At 48.2% G+C, this 18101-nt stretch overlaps 1 protein-coding gene across 4 annotated transcripts in view; it reads left to right on the forward strand.

The window, feature by feature from the left end:
- MMP17 (matrix metallopeptidase 17) overlaps positions 1–18101 on the forward strand; it is an 88309-nt gene that overhangs the window by 57520 nt on the left and 12688 nt on the right. For all 4 annotated transcript variants that reach the window (XM_081339131.1, XM_081339132.1, XM_081339130.1 and 1 more), the window contains 2 exons: positions 12264–12396; positions 15686–15812. In XM_081339131.1, the coding sequence (XP_081195257.1) occupies positions 12264–12396; positions 15686–15812 (260 nt within the window). The remainder of the gene's footprint in view (positions 1–12263; positions 12397–15685; positions 15813–18101) is intronic.

Genomic DNA, 18101 nt, shown 5'->3' on the forward strand with positions numbered 1-18101 from the left:
TGCTCTCTTAGCTTGATGGTTTTCTTGCGGACATTTCATTACACAAACTAGGTCACATCATCAGTGCTAGAAGGTCATCACTAGCATGTTATCTGGTTTAGTTAATGAACGGTCTGCAAGAAAACCACCAAGCTCAGAGAGCACTAAGGACCGCACAGTCCTCTTCCTCCTCCTCCTCCTCCCCCCTCTTCCCCTTCTCCTCTCTGCACCCCTCACTCCCTTTAGCACTGATGATGTTACCTATTTGGGTCATGGAACGTCTGCAAGAAAACAAGCAAGCTCAGAGAGCACCAAGGACCCCATAGTCAGTCCCTTCCTTCCTTCCTTCCTTCCTTCCTTCCTTCCTTCCTTCCTTCCTTCCTCCCTCCCTCCCTCCCTCCCTCCCTCCCTCCTCCTCTCCATAAATTCCACTCCCTTCTAGCACTGATGATGCTACCTAGTTTGAGTAATGAAACGTCAGCAAGAAAACAAGCTCAGAGAGTACCTAGAACCCCATAGTCCTTCCTTCCTTCCTTCCTTTCCTCCCTCCCTCCCTAAATTCAATCCCTTCTATCACTGATGGTGTTACCTGGTTTGGGTAATGAAACTTCTGCAAGAAAACAAGCAAGCTCAGAGAGTACCTAGAACCCCATAGTCCGTCCTTCCTTCCTTCCTTCCTTCCTTCCTTCCTTCCTTCCTTCCTTCCTTCCTCCCTCCCTCCCTCCCTCCCTCCCTCCCTCCTCCTCTCCATAAATTCCACTCCCTTCTAGCACTGATGATGCTACCTAGTTTGAGTAATGAAACGTCAGCAAGAAAACAAGCTCAGAGAGTACCTAGAACCCCATAGTCCTTCCTTCCTTCCTTCCTTCCTTCCTTTCCTCCCTCCCTCCCTAAATTCAATCCCTTCTATCACTGATGGTGTTACCTGGTTTGGGTAATGAAACTTCTGCAAGAAAACAAGCAAGCTCAGAGAGTACCTAGAACCCCATAGTCCTTCCTTCCTTCCTTCCTTCCTTCCTTCCTTCCTTCCTTCCTTCCTTCCTTCCTTCCTTCCTTCCTTCCTTCTTCCCTCTCTTCCCCTCCCCCCTCCCTCCTTTCCATAAATCCCACTCCCTTCTAGCACTGATGATGTTACCTAGTTGGGTCATGGAACATCTGCATGAAAACCACCAAGCTCAGAGCGCACCAAGGATCCCACACTGCTCCTCCTCCTCCTCCTCCTCCACCACCACCACCATCTCCTCCTCCTCCTCTCCACAAAGCCCACTCCCTTCTACCACTGATGATGTTACCTGGTTTAGTTAGTGAAAGATCTGCCAGAAGACCACCAAGCTCAGAGCGCAACAAGGACCTCCCATTTCAACCCTAAGCTGCAAACAGTCTCCTTTATTGAGAGAAAGTCATTCTCGCCAATACTGGAACTTCAGATTAGTTGAGATAAAACAACAGGCTTGTAGGCATCGAGATGAAGCCTCTGGGCTTCAGTTCATTCCAAAATCCCTGCCGTTTCAGTTCACTCCAGAATTCCTGTATTTCCTTTCTTGAGAATGACTAGCTGTTGATCTCTCCGTAAAGAGGCGGATATCATCCTTTGGAGCAAAACCGGCAGGGCCCCGTGAATAGACAAGAAGAAATCAAAGGATCCACTCATGCTTGGGAGGGGGCGAAAAGCAAGAGTCCCTTCCATATGCGTCCTTCTAATTAATGGGCACGATTCCTAGCTCGGTTGGGAAATCCTTGCCAGAACACATAGAAGATTGGAAACGTTGCCAAAGGCACAAAAAAAGGAATGGGGGGGACGGGTGGGAGGGAGATAAGCCGTCCTCGCACTGATCAAACTGGGGGTGTGTGTGAAAAAGAGGCAAGCATCCTCCACAGGAAATTTGGACCAAAAAAAATTAAGTTGATGGGCAACCATCTCTGTCTGGCAAAATTTCCTCCTGCCCACCGCTTTGAAGAAAATAAATATCTGGATGATATTCTTGCCGGTATGAAGTGCTTGCTCTTGCGTAAAAGGCCTGGGGTGATTCTCCCATCGTTGTGCAATTTCGGGCCAGAGAGCTGCACCCTTCCTTGTTTTCTCAGCTTCGGCTCAATTGCATCCCACCCTCCCCCGCTTCCCACGTCTCCCCGAAACTTGGGGGAGACATCAGAGTAAGGGACAGCTGTGTAAGAAAACTCCTGATCTGCCACAGGGGATGTTGCGATGGCCATTAAGCGTGAGGATCGGTTGCAAGTCACTTTTTCCAGCATCATTGTAAGTGTCAACGATGCGGGAGAAAGCCATGTTCTACGTACAGCATCCCACATGGTTCTCTACATGATTCCAGTTTAATATAGATTTCAAGTGCCCACCTGGGAGGCCGAAGCCAAGATGGCAAGACACAGAACCTAACGGAAGAACAGAATGGGAAGGGACCTTGGAGGTCTTATAGTCGAACCTGCAGACTCTACCCCATTTCAGGCAAAAGGTTGTCCAATCTCTTCTTAAAATCCTCCAGTGTTGGAGCAGTCACAACCTCCGGAGGCAAGCTGTTCCATTGCTTTGATTGTTCTGTCAGGAAATTTCTCCTTAGTTCTAAGTCATGATAAGAGAATAACAGAGTTGGGAGGGACCTTGGAGATCTTCTAACCCAACCCCCTGCTCAGGCAGGAAACCCTATACCATTTCAGACAAAAGGTTGTCCAATCTCTTCTTAAAAACCTCCAGTGTTGGAGCAGTCACAGTTTCTAGAGGCAAGCAGTTCCACTGGTTAATTGTTCTCACTGTCAGTAAATTTCTCCTTAGTTCCAGGTTGCTTCTCTCCTTGATTAGTTTCCATCCGTTGCCTTTCCTTCCTTCCTTCCTTCCTTTCTTCCTTCCTTCCTTCCTTCCTTCCTTCCTTCCTTCCTTCCTTCCTTCCTTCCTCCTTAGTTCCAGGTTGCTTCCCTCCTTGATTAGTTTCCATCCATTGTCTTTCCTTCCTTCCTTCCTTCCTTCCTTCCTTCCTTCCTTCCTTCCTTCCTTCCTTCCTTCCTTCCTTCCTTCCTTCCTCCTTAGTTCCAGGTTGCTTCCCTCCTTGATTAGTTTCCATCCATTGTCTTTCCTTCCTTCCTTCCTTCCTTCCTTCCTTCCTTCCTTCCTTCCTTCCTTCCTTCCTTCCTTCCTTCCTTCCTTCCTTCCTCCTTAGTTCCAGGTTGCTTCCCTCCTTGATTAGTTTTCATCCATTGCCTTTCCTTCCTTCCTTCCTTCCTTCCTTCCTTCCTTCCTTCCTTCCTTCCTTCCTTCCTTCCTCCTTAGTTCCAGGTTGCTTCCCTCCTTGATTAGTTTCCATCCATTGCTTCTTGTCCTGCCTTCAGGTGCTTTGGAGAATAGGGTGACACCCCATCTTTTCTTGGTGGCAGAACCTCAAGTATTGGAAGAGTGCTGCAATAAATGCAGACACGAAAACTGCTCAGTTGGACACAGATGCTGTGTTTAACGATGCTTGTTTACTTGAAAAGTTGATGTGATGATGGCAGTGGTGGTGATGGTGGTGATGGCAACTGTGAACAGTGGCTGAATGAACGGTCTTAAACCAAGGACTCCCTGTTGCCTCCGTCCAGAAGGGCTTGATAAGGAAAAAGCCTTGATGCAGCAATGTCCCAAAGGTCCTGCAGTGATTAGCAAGGCCACCTCATTGCAGCTGAGACAAGCCAATTATTTTCTGCCAGGCTTCGGCCATTGACAGGGCAACACAGGTCGGGCGGCCAGACGTGATTTGTCAGGTGACATCAGGACAGAATTAGGTACCTACTTTCTGTCACCAACCCATTCACAGTGCAGGGGGATGAATGGCTGCATTCAGGAAGACTCTGGCCTGGCTTTTAGGAGATTCTTCTAGCATGATGAAGGAAGAAGAAGAGAGGCCTCCTTGAGGAGCCAAGTGGTTAAAAATCAGCCGAGAAGAGCAGTCAGGTGGGTGGGTGGGTCAGTGGGGGGATAGATAGGTGGGGGATGGACAGACGGACAGACAGTCAGACAGATGGATGGATGGACAGATGGACAGATGGACGGATGGATGGATGGATGGATGGATGGATGGATAGATGGATGGGTGGATGGATGGGTGGGTGGATATATGGATGGACTTATGGATAGACAGACGGATGGACAGATGGATGGGTGGGTGGATAGATGGATGGATGGGTGGATAGATTGATGGATGGACAGATGGATGGGTGGGTGGATGGATAGATAGATGGACGGATGGATGGGTGGGTGCGCCAGTTGCGACCCTATCTGGACTGAGATGCCCTACGCACCGTCACTCATGCGCTCGTGACCTCCCGTTTGGACTACTGCAACGCTCTCTACATGGGGCTGCCCTTGAGGACCACTCGGAGGCTTCAGCTGGTGCAGAATGCGGCCGCGAGAGTTGTGATGGGGGTCTCCCGATACTCCCATGTAACACCTCTACTCCGCGAGCTGCATTGGCCTCCGGTTGCCCTCCGGGTGAAATTCAAGGTGCTGGTGATGACCTATAAAGCCCTAAATGGCTTGGGTCCGGGATATCTGAGGGAACACCTGCTGCCAGCATCAAGCTCCCTTCGTCCAGTGCGCTCCCACAGGGAGGGTCTTCTCAGGGTGCCACCGGTAAGAGATTGCCAGCGGGTAACACCCAGGGATAGGGCCTTCTCAGTGGGGGCGCCTGCCCTTTGGAACCAGCTGCCAGTGGAGCTGAGGACTGCCCCCGACCTCCGGTCATTCCGTCGGGACCTGAAGACCTGGCTCTTCGAGCTCTCTGGCCCAGGCTGAGGATTAATTTTATTTTAACTGGGGTTTTATTTATACAGGGATAAATTTAATTTTTTTTAAACTTGGTTTTTTAACTTTTGTATTTTGGTTTTTAATTACCCTGTAAACCGCCCTGAGTCCTTCGGGAAAGGGCGGTATATAAATGTAATAAAATAAATAAAATAAATAAATAAAATAGATGGATGGATGGGTGGATAGATTGATGGATGGACAGATGGATGGATGGGTGGATGGATGGATAGATAGACGGATGGATGGATGGGTGGGTGGATAGATGGATGGATGGGTGGATAGATTGATGGATGGACAGATGGATGGATGGGTGGATGGATGGACAGACGGACGAACAGAAGGATGGATAGATTGATGGATTGATGGATGGGATGGTTTAGGAAGGAAGGGTGGACAGTTTCTATAAGCTACAAGGGGAACTGATGGAAAGACTACACACACTGCAAGGAAAGAGAGAGGAATGGCCCTACCATAGGGTAACGTCAAGAGTTCCCTTTGAGTGATAGTTGCCAATGAGTAGCAAGTGCTAAATGGCCTGCTTTGCATCACTTAAGAAGTCTTCTGCCATCAGGTGTGATCATAAATCAATCCTTCCATCCGTCCATCTGTGAGAGAGAAGGAGGGAGGGAGGGAGGGAGGGAGGGAGGGAGGGAAGAAGGAAGCAAGGAAGAGATGAACAGACAGAAAGGAGGGAGGGATGGAAACTGTGTGTGTGTGTGTGTGTGTGTGTGTAGAGAGAGAGAGAAAGAAAGAGGGAGGGAGGGAGGGAGGGAGGGAGGGAGGGGGAACACAGTTTCCCTCCCTCTTTTCTGTCAATCTCTTCCTGCTTTGCTTCCTTCCTTGCTTCTCCCCTCCCTTTCTCTCCCTCCCTCTTTTCTCTTCCTTTCTCCCTTCCTTCCTCTCCTTCCTCTCCTCCCTCCCTTTCTCCCTTCCTCGCTCTCACATTCTCCCTCCCTCCCTTCACTGCAAGCCACATAGTTCAACGTCAGCCTGCCAGGACATTCGTGTGGGAACTCGCAGTTGCATGAATCCCATCTGTTTCCAGGCGGAGCTGACGAATGTTTTTAACTTTTGCCTTGGAAGCTTCCCAAACTCGTTACGCTGGTGGAAACCTAGCCTACCGTTTTTCTAAACTCGCTAAATAAATAACAGGCCTCTGCTTTGAGAAGCAAAACGCCGTGTCGCGTTTCTCCCCCCCCCCCCCGCCCCCTTGCACCATCAGTGCCGGGAGGACTGAATCAGTGGTGCACACCTGAATGCCAAAGACATGGGTGGAAGTGGGTGGGTGGGTGGGAGGGAGGGAGGGAGGGAGGGATACGAGCTGGAGAATAATCTGCTATCATACCCCAGTTTTCCTCCTGAGGACAGCTAGGATATGAAGCAATCAGACAGTTTGAACCTGACATTGCTGCCTGACATCAGTTATCACAAAGAGAGAAGTTAATGGGGGTATCGAACATTTAGAAAGCTGAGATCGATCGCAGCCCTACCAGTTCAATAGCTTGCTACATCCCGGACATCGGTAAAGAAAATTCCTGTTGTCACAGCAATTACCATCTTCTCCAGAGACGAGGATAAGCAGAAGATTAAAATACAGTGACAGTCGAGACAAAAGCGATATTTGGGTTGGTAGAAGGAAGGAGAGGGGGAGGAAATGGCTGGGAAGGACATAGAATAACAGGTATCGAAGGGACCTTGGAGGTCTTCCAGTCCAAGCCCCTAAGCGTGGCAGGAGACCCTATAACCATGCTGGATAAACTGGCACCAGATAAGAGTCCTGTCTCTTCTTGAAAACTTCCAGTGGTGGAGCAGCCATAATTCTGGATTGATTCATTGCTCTCACTGCCAGGAAATTTCCCCTTACTTCTAGGTTGGATCTTTCTTTGATGAGAACAGAATAACAGGTCTTCTTGGAGGTCTTCTACTCCCATCGCCCTGCTCAAGCAGGAAACCCTATATGATTCCGGACAAATGGCTATCCAGTCTCTTCTTAAAAACCTCCAGTGTTGGAGCATTCACAACTTCTGGAGGGAAGCCGTTCCACTGGTTAATTGTTCTCACTGTCAGGAAGTTTCTCCTTCGTTCTAGGTTGCTTCTCTCCTTGATGGGTTTCCCTCCATTGCTTCTTCTCCTACCTTCTGTTGCTTTGGAGAATAAGTTGATCCTCAGTTCTCTGCGCCAGCCCTTCAAGTACTGGAAGATATCTATCCTATCATCCCTAATCCTTCTCTTTCTTAGTCTAGACATACCAAGTTCCCTCGATCGTTCATCGTAGGATTTAGCTTCCAGGCCTCTTTAGAAAGCCAACCTTTGCTGGATAGAGACCAGGCCCTTTCTCTAAAGGGAGCAGAGATGCTACCTTTAGGAGAAGTCAGCAAGGCTTGCTTATTTTAGGAGCAGCTGTCTTTGCCTCCTAAAGAAAGAGTCAATCCCACAGTAATCGACCATCCGCTGTTTATGGAGCCGAAAATAGCTGCACTGCAGGCACTTCTCTAGGCTGGAATATCTCAGACAGATGTTTTGAAGAACAGCACATTTGCATGATGGGAACGCTGAGACTAGCAAATGGGCTCGCCTCCTCTTCTGTGGATGCTTGAAGCTTGCTTGGGAAGCCAGCAGCATCTGAAGTCAGGCCCAGATTGGTTGAGACAGATGCAGGCTTCAGCTGGGTAAACTGAGTGCTTTTTATACCTGGGACAGAGGAGCATGGTACCTTGGACAGTTCCAAAGAAGCCCTCCTAGCTGGAATTCTTGGCTAAATGTAGGAAGACATCCCAGGGAGCTAATAAAAGCATCAGGTGGGTTATTAAAGCTTACACTGTAATTAGTTCCCTGCCTTGGATGATCGGATACAATTGTTAGAAAGTTCCTCACTTCAATTTTGAAATAGCTGATTTTGGAAATAATAATAATAATAATAATAATAATAATAATAATAATAATAATAACAACAACAACAACAACAACAACAACAACAACTCAAATACTTTAGCCACCTCATAAGAAGGAAGGACTCACTGGAGAAGAGCCTAATGCTGGGAAAGATTGAGGGCAATAGAAGAAGAGGACGACAGAGAATGAGGTGGCTGGATGGAGTCACTGAAGCAGTAGGCGTGAGCTTAAATGGACTCCAGAAGATGGGAGAGGACAGGAAGGCCTGGAGGAACGTTGTCCATAGGGTCGCGATGGGTCGGACACGACTTCGCAACTAACAACAACAACAAAATAATAATAATAATAATAATAATGCTCTGCCAAGGGCTGTGGGGGAATGTAGTCTGGATTCCCAGGAGGGAGGAAACGCATTCCAGAGGAATAAGAGATAGCAAAGTTTGGATGGGAGAGTAGTCAGGAAGGCTCCTGTCTAGAGGTCCTCACAGTACATCTTTAATGATGCATAGAGTTGCTTTAGTTTGGCAAGATTCTGTCTGTAGGTGAGAAGCCGTCCGTAAAGGAAACTGCCTAGACAGAACTCTGCATGTCTTCTTGGTTTTTTTGAGTCTGAACCTCAGGCGCAAAGAATCAGGACCATGCGTATAGATTGCAACATAAATATACAATAGCCTAGTCAACTGATGGTCAGCGCTGCAATGACGCTAAATAAGAGTCAATGGAATTCAAGGGGGTGGTGGAATTGGGTCTCTTGTGGCAAGGCAAGGACTCTGAACTGATGGTGCATTCTGCTCCACCCTCCAGTTCTGCCTACTCGTCTCCTACACTGACATCAGTCTTGCCAAACTCAAGCAACTGCTGGCACCATTAAAGATATATCCTGAGAATTACTGAGAGGAGCCTGCTTAACTCCTTTCCTCCCAACCAAGCTATCTAAACTTCGCTGTCTCTTATTTCTATGGGATGCATTCCCTGGGAATCCAGACCACATTCTCCCACAGGACTCCACCTCTGAGACTTTAGAGCACTGGAGGCTAAAACGTACAAAGAAAAATTGCAAGAATTGGACATGCCTAGCTTAATGAAGAGGGACGCGGTGGCTCAGTGGGTTAGGACGCTGAGCTTGTCGATCAGAAGGTCGGCAGTTTGGCAGGTCGAATCCTAAGTGCTGTGTAACAGAGTGAGCGCCTGTTACTCGTCCCAGCTTCTGCCAACCTAGCAGTTCGAAAGCACATAAAAATGCAAGTAGAAAAATAGGGACCACTCCGGTGGGAAGGTAACAGCGTTCCGTGCGCCTTTGGCGTCTAGTCATGCCGGCCACATGACCACGGAGACATCCTCGGACAAGCGCTGGCTCTTTGGCTTTGAAACGGAGATGAGCACCGGCCCCTAGAGTCAGAAACGACTAGCACGCGTGTGCGGGGGAACCTTTACCTTAGCTTAATGAAGACAAGGACTAGGGGTGAAGTGAACAGTGTTCCGATATCTCAGGGGCTGCCCCAAAGAAGAGGGAGTCAATCTATTCTCCAAAGCCCCTGAAGGCAAGACAAGAAGCAATGGATGGAAACTAATCAAGGAGGGAAATAATTTAGAACTAAAGAGGAATTTCCTGACAGTGAGAACAATTAACCAGTAGAAAAGCTTGTCACTAGAAGTTGTGGGTGCTCCATCACAGGATGTTTTCAAGAAGAGACTGGACAGCCATTGTAGGGTTTCCTGCCTGAGCAGAGGGTTGGACTAGAAGACCTCCAAGGTCCCTTCCAACTCTGTTATTTTGTTAATCTGATGAGAGGATCGTCAAATGCTGAATTTTCCAGTCAGATGATCTGAAAAGACAGTGAGGCTCCTTCTTCTGAGAAGTGATCTGAGCTTAGAGATGCATCAAACTCTTCCATCGCACACTACGAGATTCCCTATCCATAACAAAGGTCACGGCTGAGTGGCGATGGCCTCCTGGTTCCAGTTCTGGTCCATTGTTCTGATTGTCACATGTCTGTCCCATCACTTTTCATTTCCATCCAAGCTGAACAAGGTAGTCATGGCAATGGCCAAGGTGACTCACTGCAAAACTTCCATTAGACGTGCAAATGTTGCTTCAGCGTTCTCATCATTACTTAAACCTATTATGGATGATTAGCAACCCAGCACAACCGTAAATAGCCTGAGAGAGGAGCTGAGACAATTTAAGCATGGTGTGAAGAGTCCCTTTTGATTCTTTGTGTTTCTGCAACTCGGACCACTTTTGTGTTGTCTCAATTTTCCCTCCTTTCTAAGGGCGACGTAGTCTCATTTGCTAAAGGGCCCCTTTTGTCTGCTCAGCATGGAGTAGCCGCGGCTGATATTAAGATCTCTCCATTGAATCCCCAAATTGATGAGCTGCCAGTTCCGACAAAGTAGAAAATCAAAGATGGAGGCGTGTGCTGCACCCGTAATCCAAGATGTTTTCTTAGTTGGTTGAGAAAATTAAATGTCAGCCCCTGGACGCATGAAGGTCGTTGCATTTTATTACCTAAAGTAATGTACACAGATCTGCCTTGACACATCCATTTGTTAAGGAGGAACAGGCCATTCAGTGGAAGCTGGGTGTGGATATGTAGATGAGCGAGACTAAGGTGGCAGGAGGAATAAACCATCGGATGAATGATTGGGGGAACTAGGTCTGTCTAGTCTAATGAGGAAAAGGACCAAGGGTGACATGATAGCAGTCTTCCAATATCTCAGGGGCTGCCCCAAATAAGATGGGGTCAAGCTATTCTCCAAAGCGCCTGAAGGCAGGACAAGAAGCAATGGATGGAAACTAACCAAGGAGAGAAGCATCCTAGAACTAAGGAGAAATTTCCTGACAGTGAGAACAATTAATTAATGGAACGACTTGCCTCGAGAGGTTGTGGGTGCTCCAACACTGGACATTTTAAAGAAGAGATTGGACAACCATTTGTCTGAAATGGTATAGGGCTTCCTGCCTGAGCAGGGGGTTGGACTATATGACCTCCAAGGTCCCTTACAACTCTGTTATTCTGTTTTATTTTGTTCTGCTTGAGCGGTGGGGGGGGTTGGACTAGAATAGCTCCTAGGTCTTCTGTGTTCTAGATAATGCCTTGGTAAGGCCACACTTGGAATACTACCTCCAGTTTTGGTCACCACAATGTAAAAAAGATGATAAGACTCTAGAAAGAGTGCAGAGAAGAGCAACAAAGATGATTAGGGGACCGGAGGCTAAAACATACAGTATAAGGAACAGTTGCTGGAATTGGGCATGTCTAGTTTAATGAAGAGAAGGACGATGGGGGACATGATAGCAGTCTTCCAATATCTCAGGGGCTGCCCTAAAGAAGAGGGAGTCAAGCTATTCTCCAAAGCACCTGAAGGCAGGACAAGAAGCAACGGATGGAAACTAGTCAAGGAGAGAAGCAACCTAGAACTAAGGAGAAACTTCCTGACAGTTAGAACAATTAACCAGTGGAACAACCTGCCTCCAGAAGCGGTGAATGCTCCAACACTGGAAGTTTTTAAGAAGAGATTGGACAACCATTTGTCTGAAATGCTATAGGGCAGTGGTGGCGAACCTTTTAGAGACCGAGTGCCCAAACTGCAACCCAAAACCCACTTATTTATCGCTGGGTGCCAGGTGGGCGTGGCCTACTGGGTGGGTGTGGCTCTGGTGGTCATGGAAGATTGCGTGGGTGTGGCCAAGGTGGGTGTGGTCACCTCAATGTTGCTCGTGGGGACGGACACCTGTGGGGGTTGGGCAGGGTTGGGGGAGCTCCAGGAGGTCTCTGGTAGGTGTGGCGGTAGGCAGGAGACTCATCCTGTGGGGTGAGGTGAGGCAGGGCAGGGGTGCCATTGCCATGGGGCAAGGCAAGGGCTGGGGCGGCTGCTGCCTGACACTATCGGCCCCCGCACACAGAGGCCAGCGAGCGCATGGGGGCCGACGGTGTCCCTCAGTAGCCACAGCCTGCCGGCCCCTCGACCGGCGCACTCTGGGGCTCCGCAACCCGTCGCCAGCAGTTCAAAGAAGCCACCTCCAAGATGGATGGTCGGCCAACAGCTGAGGAGGTGATGCAGTGGGTCGTGCCTGGGAAAAGGAGAGCATGCGAGGCCAGGAGGGACAGGATGGGCGGGAGAGAAACCAGCTGTGTCGGGATGCATCCGGCCATGGTGAGACCTTGTCGAGTTAGCAGGTGGCTGGTTAAAGAGGGACAGTTGCCATCTCCGGGGCATGGCGCGGGTGCCCACAGAGAGGGCTCTGAGTGCCGCCTCTGGCATAGGTTCGCCACCACTGCTATAGGGTTTCCTGCCTGAGCAGGGGGTTGGACTAGAAGACCTCCAAGGTGCCTTTCAGCTCTGTTATTGTGTTGTATATTTATTGTATTGTATTGTATTGTATTGTATTGTATTGTATTGTATTGTATTGTATTGTATTGTATTGTATTGTATATGAAGCAGAATCAGAGACTTTGGGCTTTTCTGAATCCACTTCTTTCTTTCTTTCTTTCTTTCTTTCTTTCTTTCTTTCTTTCTTTCTTTCTTTCTTTCTTTCTTTCTTTCTTTCTTTCTTTCTTTCTTTCTTTCTTTCTTTCTCCCCCCCTTTTTTTTCCAACAGGACTGGCTGACCAAGTTTGGCTACCTGCCCCCACCGGGTCCCATCACAGGACAGCTGCAGACCCAAGAAGAGCTCACCAAAGCCATCATGGTGATGCAAAACTTTGGAGGACTTGAAGCCACTGGTGTTCTAGGTCAGTGAAGAACCAGGAGTGGGGAGGGAGAAATACTTCCCTTTCTATTCTGTCAGGAAAAGGCTACAGCCTTGATGCAGACACCATGGGACAAGTCTCCAGTATCTTCAGGGAAGAACATTTAGTGCTGCACCTTTTCTAGACTTGAAGGACAGGCCATAATTCATGGATGCCTTTTGGGCTTTCCCGGACCAATCTCCGAAATGGAAGGCGTAAAGCCAGAGATTCAAGGACACTGTTCTGATAAGATTATATTTATGGCAGGAACACCCTCTGTCATGAAGAAAACCAGTGACTGCCAACTCCAAGAGTGAAGTCTTAAGACCTGCACTCTCTAGATTCCAATCCTCCAGCCTTTCCTCCGGCCCTTAAGTTGAAATGGACTGAGAACCGTCGGGCCCTTGGGGGTCTCTGAGATTGCTTGTTTTCTTGCGCACGTTTCGTAAACAAGCTAGGTAATGCTAACACTGATGATGTTACCCTACTTCAGTAATGAAACGTCTGCAAGAAAACCTCCCAGCTCAGAGGACCTCACACTCCTCCTCCTCCTCCTCCTCCTCCTCCTCCTCCTCCTCCTCCTCCTCCCTGCAAACCTCACTCCCTTCCAGCACTGATGATGTTACCTAGTTGGGTCATGAAATGTCTGCAAGCAAACCATCAAGCTCAGAGACCATGAAGGACCTCAAACTTTTCTCCTCCTCCTCCTCCTCCTCCTCCTCCTCCTCCTCCTCCTCCTCCTCCTCCTCCTCCTCCTCCTCCCTGCAAACCTCACTCCCTTCCAGCACTGATGACGTTACCTAGTTGGGTCATGAAATGTCTGCAAGCAAACAGCCAAGCTCAGAGACCATGAAGAACCTCAAACTTTCCTCCTCTTACTCCTCCTCCTCCTCCTCCTCCCTGCAAACCTTACTCCCTTCCAGCACTGATGACGTTACCTAGTTGGGTCATGAAATGTCTGCAAGCAAACCATCAAGCTCAGAGACCATCAAGGACCTCAAACCTTTCTCCTCCTCCTCCTCCTCCTCCTCCTCCTCCTCCTCCTCCTCCTCCTCTCCACAATGCCCCCTCCCTTCTAGCACTGATGATGTTACCTAGTTGGCTTATGAAACATCATAAAAAAAACTACCAAGCTCAGAGAGCACCAAGGAAAGGAAAGCACTTCTTATGGAAGATCTCTCCCTTCCCTGCTTTTCCATCTCCTGTGGCCCCCTCTGCCCTCCAGTGGCCTTCTGCTCATTAGAAAGCCCCCACTCTTTGGCAAGCCAGGAGGATGGGATTGCTGATTGGCTGCTTAGGGACTACACAGCCCCTGCCCCTTTTCTGGCAGGGCTGTTGAAAGCTCTTTGCTCCAGCCTCCTAGCAGCCATTGCCAGGGCTCTCTCGCCTTGCTTCTTAATTAAGGAGATGTAATTATTATTAATTTTTTTTTCTTTTCCTTTCCCATCTTATTAGATGCTCCAGGTTGCCTGGGAGCCAAATGAAGAACGGCTCATCTTTATTTTTCTTCTTCCCCCCCCCCCCCCCTCAAATGCATCCACTCCAAGTGTTGCGATAGAAAAGGCACGCCGCTTATCTTTCAAAATCAAGTGTGCATTTTCTCCCTTCGGAAAGACTAATCGAAAGAACATATTGCAAAAGTTATTTCCCCCCCCTCTTTTTCCCATTTTGGTTTCTTTTCTTTTTTTTTTTCCTTGAAAGAAAAGCAGAGCCCTTCTTAACAGGAGCTCTCTTTGAGCATCCTCTGGATTGCTTGGCCGTCCCTGAGCTTTTATATTTTATATTTTCTTTCTTGCTGCGGGTAAAATGGTTTCTTTCATTTCCAAGGAGTTCAGCTTGTGAGGGATAGAGGAGGCTTGGAAGGACCAAGGAATAGAATAGAGCTGGAAGGGACCAGGGAGGTCTTCTAGTCCAGCCCCCTGCTCCAGCAGGAGTGCCTACACCATCTCAGACAGGTCAATGTCCAGTCTCCTCTTAAAAACCTCCAGTGATGGAGCGCCCACAATTTCTAGGGGCAGGCAGTTCCACTGGTTAATTGTCCTCCCTGTCAGGAAGTTTCTCCTTAATTCCAGGTTGCTTCTCTCTTTGATCAGTTTCCAACCATTGTTTCTCATCCTTCCCTCTGGTGCTTTGGAGAATAACATAACCCCCTCTGCCTTGTGGCAGCCCCTCAAATACTGGAGCACTGCTATCATGTCTCCCCTATTTCTTCTTTTCTTTAGACTGCCCAAACCCAAATCCTGCAGCCTTTCTTTGTATATTTTGGTCTCCAGGCCTTGGATCATCTTAGTTGCTCTCCTCTGATATTTTTTTTCTGAACTCTGAACATCTTTTTGGTGATGTGGTGACCAAAATTGGCTGCACTATTCCAGGTGTGGTCTTGCAAGGTTTTTATAAAGCGGTGCTAATACTTCGCGTGATCGTGATTCTATGCCTCTGTTTACACAACCCAGGATTGTATTAGCTTTTTTGGCTGCTGCTGCAACCATAATTGGGCAGATTTTTATTTCCTCCCCCCCCTTTTGAAAATGGGAGGGGGGAAAGGGATGACTTAACGAAAACAAGAAACTAAAGCATATGATGAATGGTTACAGGTTCTAGGTATATCTAGCCCAGACATGTCAAACACAAGGCCACATCCGGCCCGCGAAGTGGTTTCATGTGGCCCACAAAGCCATCCTGGAAACAGTGAGGGAACGGCCCCCCACTGCCTTGGCCCTGGCCCAGAGACCCTCCTTCTGCCAGAGACCCTCAGTTCTGTCCCACTCCTGCCCAGGCCCCCATAGCCACCCTTGATGCGAACGATGTAGAGCTGGCCACGCCCACCCAGTAGGCCACGCCCACCCTGGCCATACCCCCCCCCAGGGCCCTGATGTGGTCCTCAATGAAATTGAGTTTGACACCCCTGCCTAACAAAGAGAAAGACTAGGGGAGACATGATAGCAGTCTTCAACGATTTGAGGAGCTACCACAAAGAAGAGGGGGTCAAACTATTCTCCAAAGCCCGTGAGGGCAGGACAGGTTGAAGTTCATCAAGGAGAGAAGCAACCTAGAACTAAGGAGAAATTTCCAGACAGGGAGAACAATTAATCACTGGAACCGCTTACTTCCAGAAATTATGGATGCTCCATCTACAAAACATTTCAAAGGCTTCTACCGTTACGTTAGTATAAGTTTGTTTTTTTAAACAACAACAACAACCAGGTGGGATGTTATGAACGTGTCTATATGAATTGAGGAACACCCAATGTTTTTTTTTCTTTGGGGGGGTCTTTTGGGGGCGAATCTGTAGATGAAGCCACCTTCAAACTGATGAAGACACCCCGCTGCTCTTTGCCGGATCTTGCAGAAGCAAAGTCGAGGAGGAGACGGTATACCCAAGGATCTGCCAAGTGGAACAAAAGGAATTTATCCTGGAGGTAGGAAATTAAATCATTCGTGCCATCGCTGCCCTTTCGGTGAGTGATGAACGGAGCTCTTTTCACTGGGGGTCGTTTCATTCCCCTGACCCCAAAGATGCCGTTTAACAAATGTTGGATGCAAACACTCTCAGATGATGCTTCCATTATAATGTGAAGGTGGCGAGGTTTCTTGGTTCCTTCAACCTCCAGAAACAGCTTTGATTTGCTTTGGTGGTCCAAAACAAGAGTTCTAGCTTGTTGGATTATTTGGGGAGATTTGTTTCTAGGGTTACAAATCGTGATTTGGAGAGGATTGGTCAGCACTGTGGTTTCGGGAGATGTGCCGGACAAATGTTGGGTATGTCTAGTTTAATGAAGAGAAGGGTGAGGGGTGACATGATAGCAGTGTTCCAATATCTCAGGGGCTGCCCCAAAGAAGAGGGAGTCAAGCTGTTCTCCAAAGCACCTGAAGGCAGGACAAGAAGCAACGGATGGAAACTAACCAAGGAGAGAAGCAACGTAGAACCAAGGAGGAATTTCCTGTCAATTAGAACAATTAGTGGAACAACCTGCCTCCAGAAGCTGTGAATGCTCCAACACTGGAAGTTTTTAAGAAGAGACTGGACAGCCATTTGTCTGAAATGGTGTAGGGTTTCTTGCTTGAATAAGGGGTTGGACTAGAAGACCACCAAGGTCCCTTCCAGTATCTGAGAGGCTGCCATAAAGAAGAGGGGGTCAAATTATTCTCCAAAGCACCTGAAGGCAGGACAAGAAACTAATCAAGGAGAGAAGCAACCAGGAATTAAGGAGAAACTTCCTGACAGTGAGGACGATCAACCAGTGGAACAGCTTACCCCAGAAATCATGGGCACTCCATCACTGGAGGTTTTTAAAAAGAGACTAGACAATCACTTGTCTGAGATGGGATAGGGTCTCTGTCTTGAGCAGGGGGCTGGACTAGAAGACCTCCATGGTCCCTTCCAGCTCTATTCTATTCACTATACCTCCAACTCTGTTATTCATCTGTTATTCTTCTGTTGTTGTGTTAATGCATCTTATTGATTTGGGTGCTACATCTAGGAGACAGAGGTAGAATCTCTGCTGGAGTCAGGAGAGGATTCAGCCTGGACTTGTCATGTTCCCACAAGCAACCTTAAGTCCAACCCTTCTTGAATTCCCTTAAGTGTTATCTAGTGCCAATTTAGTGCTGACTAGATTCTTGTTCCGATTCGCAAATGAATCCAGACTCTGCAGTTTCCCAAAAAATACCAGCCAAATAAAGCTCTCAAAGCTGAAAACAGAAGGCAGAAAGATCTAGGAATTAGGGCTGGGGAAAATAGAAGTGGATGTTTTCACAAGATGGGTTGTGACTCACAAGCTCCAGACCTCAGCAGCACTTTGGTAGTTTGCCTTTTAACTAAACCCTCTTAAATGCCGCTCCCTTGCCACCGAGGTCTTCAGATCTGAACGTGGTTCATGTAGGCAAAAGATCAATTTGGGCACCGGGCACGATTTATTCCCTCTCTAAGACTCTTTAACATCTACGTGAACTGGAGATCTCTCTCTCTCTCCCAGAGAGAATTTTGCAAGATGAACAAGTTCTCCAGTTGGCTTCTCTTGACCTTAGCAACTCATCTAAATTCAGCGATGTGGCCAGAGCGCCCCCTACTGCCACATTTGAGAGTTTGTGGAGGCTGATGATAATGACCAAGAAGGGTGTAAGAAAGGAAAGCGTGGAGGAAGCTCTCTTGAGGAGTCGTCAGGCTGCTGCTCCATCAATGGGGGTCTTCAAGAAAAAAATTGGGACAGTGGTTTGTCCAAGATGCGAGAAGGTGTCAGGCAAAGGGTTGGACTAAGAAGACCTTCAAGGCCCCTTCCAGCCCTAAGATTTATGCCGCTGTGTTCCTGAGCAGCATCGTAGCTTTCGAAAGGTCTTGCAGAAAAAACCCTCTTCTCCAAAGGCTGCGCCACCAAGACAAGTGGCTGCAGCCGTCCATTGGAGCTGAAGTCAGGAGGGCAGAACGATTCGTGGAGCATTGAGAAGCTCTGGAGTCCAAGTCTTTGATTCTGTAGTTCGTCTCAAGGTTTTACGGCGAGCTGTTGAAGCTCAACCAGCTTGCCACGATCCAGTTGTGTCGAGCCCTTTCAAGTTCAGCAGCTAAGCCAGTAGCTGCTGCCGAGATTATTGTGTTGTTGTGGTTGGTTAAATGAAAATGGAGCAAAGAGTAAGAGAGAGGAAGGGCCTACTACTTGTTTGTTTCCCCTCCTCGTCCTCTTCTCCTCCTCCTCCTCCTCCTCCTCCTCCTC

This window comes from Vipera berus (assembly GCF_964194415.1).
Source record: "Vipera berus genome assembly, chromosome: 14".
Classification (NCBI taxonomy): Eukaryota; Metazoa; Chordata; class Lepidosauria; order Squamata; family Viperidae; genus Vipera; species Vipera berus.